Consider the following 12,676-nt stretch of genomic DNA (forward strand, 5'->3'; position numbering starts at 1 on the left):
GCATAAGCATGAGCTTATGCTTATGCTTATGCATAAGCATAAGCATAAGCTCATGCTTATGCTCATGCGGAAAAAGAGAAGGAGCTTATGCGGAAAAAGAGAAGGAGCACTTGCGGATAAGCTCTTGCGAAAACTTGCGCATAAGCTCATGCTCATGCATGAGCATAAGCATGAGCTTATGCTTATGCTTATGCTTATGCTTGCGGAAACTTGCGGAAACTTGCGGAAACTCATGCTTATGCTCATGCGGAAATAGAGAAGGAGCATAAGCATGAGCATAAGCATAAGCATAAGCATAAGCATGAATGAGCATAAGCATGAGCTTATGCTTATGCTTATGCATAAGCATAAGCATAAGCTCATGCTTATGCTCATGCGGAAATAGAGAAGGAGCTTATGCGGAATGAGAGAAGGAGCTTATGCGGAAAAAGAGAATGAGAGAAGCATAAGCTTCTCTCATTCTCTATTTCCGCATAAGCTCTTGCGGAAACTTACGCATAAGCTCATGCTCATGAATGAGCATAAGCATGAGCTTATGCTTATGCTTATGCATAAGCAAGCATAAGCATAAGCATAAGCTCATGCTTATGCTCATGCGGAAATAGAGGAGGAGCTTATGCGGAATGAGAGAAGGAGCTTATGCGGAAACTTACGCATAAGCTCATGCTCATGAATGAGCATAAGCATGAGCTTATGCTTATGCTTATGCTTAAGCATAAGCATAAGCATAAGCTCATGCTTATGCTCATGCGAAAATAGAGAAGGAGCTTATGCAGAATGAGAGAAGGAGCTTATGCGGAAACTTACGCATAAGCTCATGCTCATGAATGAGCATAAGCATGAGCTTATGCTTACGCTTATGCATAAGCATAAGCATAAGCTCATGCTTATGCTCATGCGGAAATAGAGAAGGAGCTTATGCGGAATGAGAGAAGGAGCTTATGCGGAAAAAGAGAATGAGAGAAGCATAAGCTTCTCTCATTCTCTATTTTCGCATAAGCTCTTGCGGAAACTTACGCATAAGCTCATGCTCATGAATGAGCATAAGCATGAGCTTATGCTTATGCTTATGCTTATGCTTATGCTTATTTATGCTTATGCTTATGCATAAGCATAAGCATAAGCATAAGCATAAGCTCATGCTTATGCTCATGCGGAAATAGAGGAGGAGCTTATGCGGAATGAGAGAAGGAGCTTATGCGGAAACTTACGCATAAGCTCATGCTCATGAATGAGCATAAGCATGAGCTTATGCTCATGCGAAAATAGAGAAGGAGCTTATGCGGAATGAGAGAAGGAGCTTATGCGGAAACTTACGCATAAGCTCATGCTCATGAATGAGCATAAGCATGAGCTTATGCTTATGCTTATGCATAAGCATAAGCATAAGCTCATGCTTATGGTCATGCGGAAAAAGAGAATGAGAGAAGCTTATGCGAATGAGAGAAGGGGGAATGAGAGAAGCATAAGCATAAGAGAATAAGAGGGATGCGGAAATAGAGAATAAGGGGGAAAGGAAAGAGAGAAGGGAAAAGAGAGAGGGGGAAAGAGAGAATAAGAGAAGAGGGAAAAAAGAGAAGGGGGAAAATGAGAAAAAGAGAAGGGGGAAGAGAGGGTTCCTACGCCCATCACTGCAGCTAGCGCTTAAGGCGCTAGCTGCAGGCCAATGCAAATAACAAAAAGCTTAAATGGAAAGAAGAGGAAGCACTTACCTGTAAAAGTATGTCCCGCTCGGTGTAGTGGACTGGGCCCACAAAAGAGAGACTATGTCCCGCTCGGTGTAGTGGACTGGCCCTACAAAAGAGAGAAAACAACCCATTTTTTCAAATAAGATGTTAGTGGAAAGAGGAGATCACAAAAGCAACTTCTTGAAAGGAGACAAGGAAAGAGAAGATTGAGGAGACAAGGAAAGGAGGAGATTGAGGAGAAGAGAAGGAAGAGAAGGAAGAGAAATACAGAAAGAAGAGGTGAGTTTCTTTCTTTCTTTCTTGAAATTTCGTTTTTTGTTTGAATCCTTTCTAATCAAGCATGAAAACTAGTTTAAAACTTTAGCAATACAAGTAGAAACACTCACAAAACCAAAGCTAACAAACAAACAACCTACATTGTTGAAAGAAACTCACCTTTTGAAGAACTTTCTTTCTGGAAACCAAAGAGGGAAAAAGGAGAGAGAGGGTACACAAGAGGTAGGAGGAGGGTGAGGAGTGGGAAATAGGGTAGGAGGTTGCTTGGAATAGATGGGAGGTCAGTGAAAATAGGTGGGAGGAGATTTTGGAGAGCTTACTTGAGAGATTAGGAAAGCTTTGAGCAAAACGCCGCGGGTTTCGGCGTTTCGGGTTTTAACCCACAGCGTCGCTATATAGCGACGCTTATTCGTCGCTATATAGCGACGTTTTTAATTGAAAACGTCGCTATATAGCGACGCTTTCAATTAAAATCGTCGCTATATAGCGACGGAACAGAGCATCGCTATATAGCGACGCTTACTGTTTATTTTTTAATGAGGCCTCTTGTGACTCAAACATGCTATGCCTATAATTGTCAATATCTCCTCTTACTACATAGCCTTACTATATAGGATTTTTTGTTTCAATCCTTACTATATAGCGATGTCATTCTTTTTATATAGCCTCAAGAGAAGCTCAAATTAAACATGCTATGCTCATAATTGTGTACATCTCCTCTTCATGCTTATGTTTTGGTTTTATAAGTGTAGATGGAAGGGACGAGTGGAAGCTCATCCGATGATGCGCCAACGCCCGGGAGCACGAAGTGGCTTACGGAGAGGTTATATTGTCATTGCACTCATTGCAAGCGAGAAGTACGACATCAACGTCGTATTATCATGCGCCACTTGCGGATGTATGGGGAGGAGCCGGAACCAGTACCCCCCGTTGGTGTTGCACATGTTGATGGATCATCGGTAAGTCAAAGCTATTTAAGTTCGCAATCTTATTGTATACCCGGAATTAGAAGATCTTCTATTTACACGAATGAGCTTATGACAGGATGACGAGGGTGACGAGGGTACACATATACCTTCTCACTTTCAACAAGACTATAGTCTCCCAGATGATGACGAGGGTATGGTCGACATGATGGATTCCATTTTTAGGGGCACTACATCCCACGTACACGTGATGTCAGAGTCTGAGGTGAAAATGCGAGAGTTGCAATCAACACAATTGTACGAGGGTGCCAGGATGTCTAAACTACGTGCTTGTCTCTCAATCTTGAATCTACAAGTACAGTATGGGTGGTCGGATACAAGTGTCTCGGCCTTAATGAGGTTAGCCCTTGCATTAATTTGATTGACTCATTATTTGGATATTGTTTGTTTTGAGAATCATCATTTGGATAGTGTCTTTGTCATAGGTTGCTCCAAAAGATGTTGCCTGCACCAAATACCATGCCCGCATCAAGAGATGAAGCGAAAAAGATGCTAACAATGGTGGGTATGGATTATGATACCATCCATGCTTGCCGTAATGATTGTATTCTCTTTCGTCGTGAGCATGGAGATTTGGCTAGTTGTCCAAAGTGTGGGGAACAACGATATAGAGATGACTTGCAGGGTGAGAGGATACCGGTAAAGGTCTTAAGACACTTTCCCATCATTGCAAGAATACAACACATGTTTCGATGCAAATCCATAGCGGAGTTGATGACATGGCATGCATCTCATCGGTCCACTGATCACACATTGACATGTGAAATAGGTCGATATCTCAAAAAGAGATCTCTATATCGAGCATCGAGAAGGCTAGGGTGGAATCCATCGAAGCCGTATGCTTGCTTGAGAAGCACTTTCCCTCAAGCATTATGACAACTCAAGTCCACTTGCTTGTGCACATAGTTGATGAGGTGGCTATAGCAGGTACCGTTCATAATCGATGGATGTTTTTTCTCGAGCGGTTTATGAAAACTTTAAAGGGGTTTGTAAGACAAAGAGCAAGACCAGAAGCAAGCATGGCAGAGGGATGGCTTGTGCAAGAGTCATTAGTATATATCACAGAGTTTCTTGCATCCACGGATCCTGATATGCCGCAAGCTTGGCACAACAAGGATGATGATCGCATCATTGGCGAGGTCCCCCAAGGAAAAGGGATTGAAAGAAAGATGAGCGAAGAGCAAATGGAGAAATTCAATAAGTTTTGTATCCTCAATAGCCCTGAGATGCAGAAGTGGATTGAGAGATATGAAGTGACCAAAGCAGAAAGAATAAATGCAAGGACGAGATTCAAAGTAATGTACAGGCGATCACAACCATATCCACGAGATCTGGCTCTTCTCCCTGCTCACATGTCACTTGATTGGCTACAACTAGCTATACGTAAAGCCGAACGTGATGGAGAGACAATAAACGAGCGCGAGCGGGAGTTATCATCTGGATGTATGGTGCATGTAAGTTTCTTATCTCTTGATGTAATTAAGTAATTATTTGTGGCAATATATGCTATAAAATAGGTGCATCTTCATTGTTTTAATGATGCTCTTTTACAGTACAAAAAGTACAGTGCATTATGGTCATATGGACGACATTTTCGCATAGAACGCATCGATTCAAAGAGAGTCACGTATGATTGTGGAGTCATGGCTAACTTCACACAAGATAGCCGAGCAAGTGCTTCGGATACCAATCTTCTCTCCTCACAGTTGGATTATTGTGGAACCATACGCGACATCTATGAAATTGATTTCAGACGATTTACTATTTTCATTCTTGATGTAAAATGGTTTAGAACTACTTACAACGGTCCCCATGCAACTGTGAGAAAAGATGGTAGCGGTCTCTTTGCAATAGACTCCACCAAACATTGGACCGATGAAAGTGATACTTTTGTTCTTCCCGAGCACTGTGAGCAGGTGCATACTAATGATTTAATTAGTCGAAGCTTTCGTTTTTTAAGTCCATTGATATATATATAATTGACGACATTTGGCACGTGATTTTTCATCTTCAATATAGGTGGTTTTTCATCCGGATCGTTCTGATCCAAGATGGTGGTACGTGATCCAAGTTGCACCATGAAGTAAGCAGATTTTTGAAGATCGAGATGTGGATATGGAGATGCCACTACCAAATCCGGATCCAATTGATGAATCTAGCGAAGAAGATGTAGATCACCATATGAGGCAAGAGGAAGATGCGCATAATGACATCGCACGGGAGGAGGATGGAGATCACGATATTGACGAGGAAGACAACAATCGTCAAGATCAATCACCACACTTAAGCTTAATTGAAGAAGATGATCAAATACTTTTAGGTGAACGTACGATGCTAGAGTACGATGATGATATAGGAGATCAACTCGGTATAGAGTTGGAGATAGACTTGCTTGGCGCCTTAGACTTGGCTCAAGATGAAACAGTTGATGTAAATGCTCTTATTTAATTTGATTTTTCTCATCTCAAACTTGGACATGAATATATGAGCTTCAAAGGCTTGATGTACATGCTCTCATTTTTTAATTCTCTATGAGCTCAAACATGTATGAAAATTTAAAAAATTTTGTCATTGGAAGAAAATAAATTTTAAGAAAAAAAAAAAAAAACCTCTCTGTAAAACGTCGCTATAATTTAGTGTCTCAGTGTCGCTATATAGCGACCTTTAAAAGTCGCTATATAGCGACTTTTACTAACGTCGCTATATAGCGACTTTTAAAAGTTGCTATATAGCGACTTTTACTAACGTCGCTATATAGCGACGCTTATTAAAAGTCGCTATATAGCGACGATTTACGACACCCGATTTTTATACCGACGATTAACGCTAAGCGGGCGCTAATCGTCGGTACGTAAACGTCGCAATAGGATGCGTGTGTAGTAGTGGAAGTACAACGATGTATGTTTTAAAACGTGCAAGGTGTGGTAAAAAAGGAGATATGACGCACCCTAAAATAGGGCCTCCTAGGCTACAAGATTTTGTTATCCAATACAAGTCATCATTTATTAAACCTAGTAAGAAACAAGAAGTGAGAGAAGTACTAAAAGTTTTAGGAAATGCAAAAACAAAGGGAAACTCTGTTTTCATCAGTATAGGTGCCGGTATATACCAATGCCTATACCGACTCATCAACTTTCAAAAAGCAAACCCAAATGCCTCTTTTTTTGCCACACCTCTCTTGTTTGAGATCTTGCCAACTTTTTGCCTCTTACTCATGACCTTTCCACCATCTCCCTACCCTCCCCTACCATCCCTACACCACCCACACCACTGTTGGCTCACTCCCCTCCACTCCAAGCTTGAAGGAGAAGATTTCTATTTTGGGAACTAAAGAAGTGGATGATATTTTGAGTGGTTTGTCTTCAAATTTCTTCTTCAAGGTAAGCTTCCCAACCCTTTCATCTGCATTAGATTAATCTTTGGAATCTGCATTGTGTGTTTACACGTTTCTTAGAGTCTTTGTGGTTGCACAAAAGGCAAATATGAGATTTTTCTATGGCCAGGGGAGATGCTGCCAAAATTTTCCAATTACTTACTTGCTTGATATGAATGCATCTTGTTGCTTGCTTGCTTGCTTGAGTTTGTTACTTTCTTGGTATCTTGCTATCTTGTTTGTGTTCTTTCACTTCTCTTGTTTGTTTTGATTACTTTGTTGCTTGACATTGTTGCTTTTTACTCATTACTTGATTTGTAGCATAATTTTTAGCACTCATACCCAATGCATGGTAAGAAATTTGAAAATACACATGCCCAACCATGAAATTGATGCTTGACCCCCATCAAAATTTGAAAGCACAAGGGTTTTTATCTCGTTGAAGCTATGTAAAGTATCATGCCTATTAGACACACGTAGATATGCTAGAAGCACTCATGCATGATGCATGTTTAAGAATTGTGAAAATACGCCTGCCCAACCATGCAAATGATATCCTATCAACTCAAAAATTTGCAAGGATAAGGGTATTATTGGTATTAAGACTTCATCCACGTTGCATGGTAAGAATTGTGGAAATACACATTCGCGGCCATGAAAAAGACACCCGATCCACATAAAATTTTTGCAAGAACAATTCTATTACTTTCATTAAGGCCTATACAAAGTATTATACCCATCGAGAGTGTTGATGATGCAATCATTAAGGATGCTTGTATATTTAAAGAAAATTATGAGATTCAGACATTGGGTCAAACCATAGGCTTGAATGTTTCTTGGAAAACTCTTCATGGAATGTATTTATAATTTTATATTTTATTTTTCTAGGTAAAATTTGTATTATTTATTTCTCAGTCAACTATTGAATAATATCTATTATCAAGTAAAATGCGTGTGTATAAAAGGTAAAAGTTTTTACTTATAATTTTAGATGAGTTCTTCACACCGTGTACTATGAGTACTAATGCATTTAAGACTTTTGATTAATCTTTCACACTTAGACAATACAAAAATAGTGACAGTAATATCAATGTTGTGAATGGTAGTACTGTATCTTTAGCAACAATAAGACACTTTGCAGCAACTGAATGGTCAACCATTGTGTAATTTTACTCCACATATGCATTTTGTGCTGCCATTTCTTGGTAAGAATGGCAGTTAAAAAATGGTTGCCATTTCTTCGTAAGAAATGGCAGTCAAGAGATAGTTGCCATTTTGTGCTACCATTTCTTCTTAGAAAATGGCAGTCAAGAAGTGCTTGCCATTTCTTTGAACGAAGTGGCAGTCAAGGAATGGCTACCATTTCTTACCCCAAGAAATGGCAATCAAGAATTTGCTACCATTTCTTCATAAGAAATGGCAGTCAAGAATTTGTTGCCATTTCCTCATAAGAAATGGCAATCAAGATTTTGCTGCCATTTCTTCATAAGAAATGGCAGTCAAGAATTGGCTGCCATTTGGTGCTACCAATTATTATTAAGAAATGGCAGACAATAAAAGGTTGCCATTTTTTGTTGCCATTTCTTCAAAGAAATGGCAGTTCAAGAACTAGTTGCCATTTCTAACTGTCATTTTTGCAAAAAATATGGCAATTTGAGAAGCTGTTGCCATTTCATACATAAGAAATGGCAAAATTGGAAATTGTGTACCATTTCCTATTGCCATTTCTACCTAGTTTTATAGTAGTGTGAAGCAGGTTGGAGGAGGTTATGAATCTAAAATCTAAATTGTTTTTTTTACACCTTTGGAAACAATATCATGCAAGCAACATCAAAGGCATATGTAAGAGACCTTCAATCATGTAAAAGTACCTAGTCATATCATTCACAATTGAGGAGTTATGATGGGCAATGGAGGTCAAGCTTGAAGATGGTGGCATTGAGCTTATGGGACAAGCAACCCGTAGGTAAAGGATTAAAATATTGGATTAACTTTATAGCTTCTCACTTTGATATGAGTGGTTGATAATTCTTACATCATCATAGCAAATGCATTACCTTTAGTCGAAACATATTTTCGAGGCTAACATTTATATAAATTAAGTACAAATTAAATAGCACAAAAGCATAGCCAAGCCATTAAAGCTTGGAAAATCTACACCATTGAAGAAAAACATTAAGCTGATGGCTTGGAAGCACACACATTATGGCTTCATGGGAGCCCACAATTTTCAATATTTTTGTAAGGCTTCCTAAAAAGAGAGGAGGAAAAGGGCTAGATGACTTCGTGTAAAAAAGAAATATTGTAGCATTAGAGAGGTTTCTTAAGTTTTTGTTCACATTAACTAGTCTTCCCATCTAAAATGTGAAAACTCCATGAAAGTGTAATAAGGTTGATGAGCGTGGACAATCCACATGTCTATGCAGTCGACCTAAACATCATTCTTATTCAACATGCATGCATGTGTGTACACACACACATGTGCACATGCATGCGTGTGTGTGTGTGTGTGTGTGTCACACACACACACTCGCTCCATGGAATATAAAGAACAAAATTAGATGTGACATTTAAGGTAAATTGTTAAGGACTCCTACAAGTGGATAAGTTTATGTTCATCTTGCTAACGTAGTTTCATGGGATGAGTTTATTCCTAACTTGGTAATATGGTTTCATGGGATTCAAATAGCTTTAGAAACACTTCTTTTTGTTTTAGAAGAAGCTCAATGTGTTGATATTGCATGATGAAAGTGGTGGTTTGATTCTATATTGTTGGATAAAAGAATTCCCAATGGGTTATATATCTACCAAGCAAATGAAATTTTATGAGGTACATATGTTCCATAGAATAAACACATTTAGTGATGTTTAACCAAGATTATTATTATGTTTCTACATTCTATGAGTTCCTAATCGTTGCTTCAGCACCCACAGGAAGATCTTTTGCATAAACTACGCGTGATGACGAACGATTTTGCATAATCTATAATCATTATGTTGTTGTTTCTCCTTGAGTTCCATCACCTAGAAACTGGCCGCAGCGAGAACATAGCCATTCATGCTTTCATAACAGACACATGTAACTAGTAGTGCAAGTTTTTTAATTACTAATTATGATTATGAGGTACAAGTTTGGCCAGACCTGCCACTAGGCAATTTCCAGAAGAACCTGATCGAACAAGCAACCAATTTATTCCAAGTGCAACCGCACAAAATTTTTACATTCTGGTACATCATCCCAGGTCCAAGCATGTACGTTGTGCTGAAAAGATGGCGAAAAACAGCTTCATGACAGCTGTAGCTAAGACTTACGCATCTTAAAGCTGGCTCAGGCATATAATGTCGCTGCCATATGATATATCGAAGCGTTGTATGGGAGTATGACGAAGGAGATGATCGATGGGGATGGGTGGGTGAGTGATTCGGTCCATTGGAATAGAGCTCAGCGTTGCAGCTACACTCGACCGGATGCCAGAAAACATTAAGAAGTTGCACACAAAAACTGGAAGCACACGACAGGAATTGTAGAAAACGGATAAACAATCTGACGGGAGCAAAAGCCTGCGCTGGTCGATGGAGCTGGGATTACTTCGACGAGAAGCGGATGCGGAAACGAGGGATGAGAAGCTCCTGGAGGGTACGAAACAGCAGATTAAAGAGGGTAAGGGTGGAGGAAGGGAAAGGTGGAAGGGATGTCGAATGGAAGGTATGTATGGACGAGCTGGCGGAGGACGGAGGTGGAAGCCATGGTGTCGATGAGTGAATAGGATGGTAGGAAGAAACGACACTAAGCGGGAAGAATTAATGGGAGGGGGATCATGAGAAGCGGCAAAGGATGGTGGAGCAAACGATAGTGATGAGTGGGTAGAATGGTGGGAAGAAAGGAGGTGGAGAAGTGGGAGGAGGAGGATCAGAAGCGGCAGAGGGGAGGAGGTTGGGCGGCGGTGGAGAGGGAGGGGAGGCAGCTGGAGCTGCGGGAGAGGTGGGAGCGCTTGGAGTCGAAGGGGTGGGAGGAGGCGGGGGAGGGGGTGAGGGGAGGCTGGCGGCGGAGGACGTGGCGGAGGGTGTCGGCCAACACGAGGGCGGGGGGCGGGGCTGCCACGGGCGGAGACGCCGCCCGTGTGGCGGCGCTGAAGTGGAAACAGAGGCGCATGTGGGCGCGCACGGCATCTTCCATGGCGGCGCCGCGCCCCAGCTGGTGGCGCTCCTCCTGCACCGCCGCCGCGCACAGCCCACATACCCAGTGCCCGCAGAATGTCTCCTTCACCCGCTCTATGTACCCTGCCGTGTATTCCTCCCTCATCCCACAGCACTCGCATTCCGCCGCCTTCACCAGCTCCATCTGCTGCTGCTGTTGTTGCTGCTGCTGCTTCTGCTGCTGCACGTTCGCCATACCCACCACCTTCTGTTGCCGTTGCTGCTGCTGCTGCTGCTGCGTCGTCACCATCGCCACCACCTTCTCTTGCTGTTGTTGCTGCTGCTGCTTCGTCGCCATAAACATCACCTTCTGTTGTTGTTGTTGATGAAGCTGTTGCTGCTGCTGCACCGTCGCCATACCCACCACCTTCCCAGCTTCTTGTTCTTCTTGCTTCTTCGTCTTCTGCTCCGCCTCCTTCGCCCACCCCTCCACCTCCACCTTCTGCTCATCCCGCTCCTTCTCCATCGCCTCCCCCCCTTCCTCCTGCTTTTGCTCCACCTCCCCCCCTTGCTTCTGCCTCTCCTCCTCCATCGCCACCTCTTCTCCCCTCCTGCTCTTGCTGCTCACGTTCACCCCTCTCCTCGCCGCCCCCCAACTCCCCTCGGATTTCGCTCTATGCAGCAGCATCATCATCTCGCTCTTTCGCTCCCTCTCTTCTGACTGCTGCTGTTTTCTTACCCTCCCCATTGATAGGTCCCTACGTCCTGGATTTTAACACTCGCCTAAGTCGCGTTGCAGCGTTCTTCTCACTTGTCCGCAATACGCTCAGCTCGAACACCCGGACTCTAGGTCCCAGTACAGTACTGTAGCCTTTAGTTATGCTACGTGAGGCTTAAATTTACTACAGCAATCGGAACTAATAACTAATACCCGGCTAGGCAGTGTTTGTTTGCTCCAAAAGCACGCCCCCTGGGCCCTGACAGTGCCGGAGTTTAAACAGACAAATCCTAGACCTTCTTACACAGTAAGCTGTTGAAGTGCGCCTACCGTCTCCTCCTTTTAAACTGAAATTGCGTAACGTTGGGCCACGAATTTTCACGATTCAGCCTGTAGCTTCCACAGCCACAAAATAACGCTTTCCATGTCACTCTCAGGAATCGGGAAGAAGCCTCAGCCTTCCACAGCCACAAAATAACGCTTTCCATGTCACTCTCAGGAATCGGGAAGAAGCCTCAGCCTCCCAGAACGTTTGGACAGGACTTGTCCTCGTTCATAGGTATCAACATCACTTCCTAAAAGTTTCGAAATTATCTAGTCACGAAGCCTCAAGGTAACTCACGGGACGAGCAGCTCCTTTTCCTTCAATGATAGTTGTCACCTTTCAGATAAAGGCTTTCCTCACGAAACCTCACCGACTAGGTACGATGATTTGTGCAAGAAGCTGGATCGTACCTGCATTGATCATATAACTTTCGATCAATTTCAGGCAATTTGTTACTCGGCGACAACATGTGGGCTTGTGAAGTCTAATTCTCGCTAAAAACAACTTGACGGTTAGCTCTTCATCGGATTTGTAGTTTGGTTTGGTACGAGGCTAAAACGTCAACATGTGGGCTTGTGAAGTCTAATTCTCGCTAAAAACAACTCGACGGTTAGCTCCTCATCGGATTTGTAGTTTGGTTTGGTACTAGGCTAAAACGTCTTCTAGGTCCAAGAAGATAATGAGGGCCCAGATACGGAGGGTCCCCGTGAGCTTGGTCACCAGCGGATCAGAGAACTGCGACAGCCCGGTTGGATCTATACAAAATTCACGTGTCTCAAGTATAGCAGGGTCCCTCTATCGTTGAGGTGCATGGATGCACGGTGAAAAACGGTTCGCAATGCATGTCTCTTCTCTTTCCGTAGCAGAATGCCCGACTCTCGTAACCAGGGATGTCACGCTTGCATACACGTAGATTTTGTCGTTAGTTCTTTGGCGGAAATACAAAGGGGGACGGTGGCGAGGGTGAGGAGGGGGAGAGAGAGAGCTTCAAAAACTTTGTAAAGGATAAGGAATTTAGACAAACTAAATACAGATTTTAAAAAATCGCTAAAAAACTCCATCTAGTCTTTAGTCTTTAATTTAAGTTGGTAAAATTGGCTAGTGTGAGGTAAATACGTATAATTCACGGTCCAAAATGTCGCGCCATATTTACATTCATTGTATGTGTTCAAC

General features: G+C 42.3%; 1 protein-coding gene across 1 annotated transcript; it reads right to left on the reverse strand.

Moving 5' to 3' along the window:
- Positions 1-10,112: 10,112 nt before the first annotated feature.
- LOC147898145 (uncharacterized) lies at positions 10,113-11,462 on the reverse strand. The gene has a single exon (XM_087379532.1). It carries the CDS (start codon positions 11,206-11,208, stop codon positions 10,234-10,236), a length of 975 nt encoding a protein of 324 aa, XP_087235658.1. The 5' UTR covers positions 11,209-11,462; the 3' UTR covers positions 10,113-10,233.
- Between the last annotated feature and the right edge of the window lie 1,214 nt (positions 11,463-12,676).

This window comes from Dipteris shenzhenensis, chromosome 9, assembly GCF_047967505.1.
Source record: "Dipteris shenzhenensis isolate YYH24624 ecotype China chromosome 9, Dip_SZ_1.0, whole genome shotgun sequence".
NCBI lineage: Eukaryota > Viridiplantae > Streptophyta > Polypodiopsida > Gleicheniales > Dipteridaceae > Dipteris > Dipteris shenzhenensis.

Excerpts from the sequence above, each read along its gene's own strand:
- LOC147898145 (XM_087379532.1), bottom strand. The coding sequence starts at position 11,208 with ATGGGGAGGGTAAGAAAACAGCAGCAGTCAGAAGAGAGGGAGCGAAAG.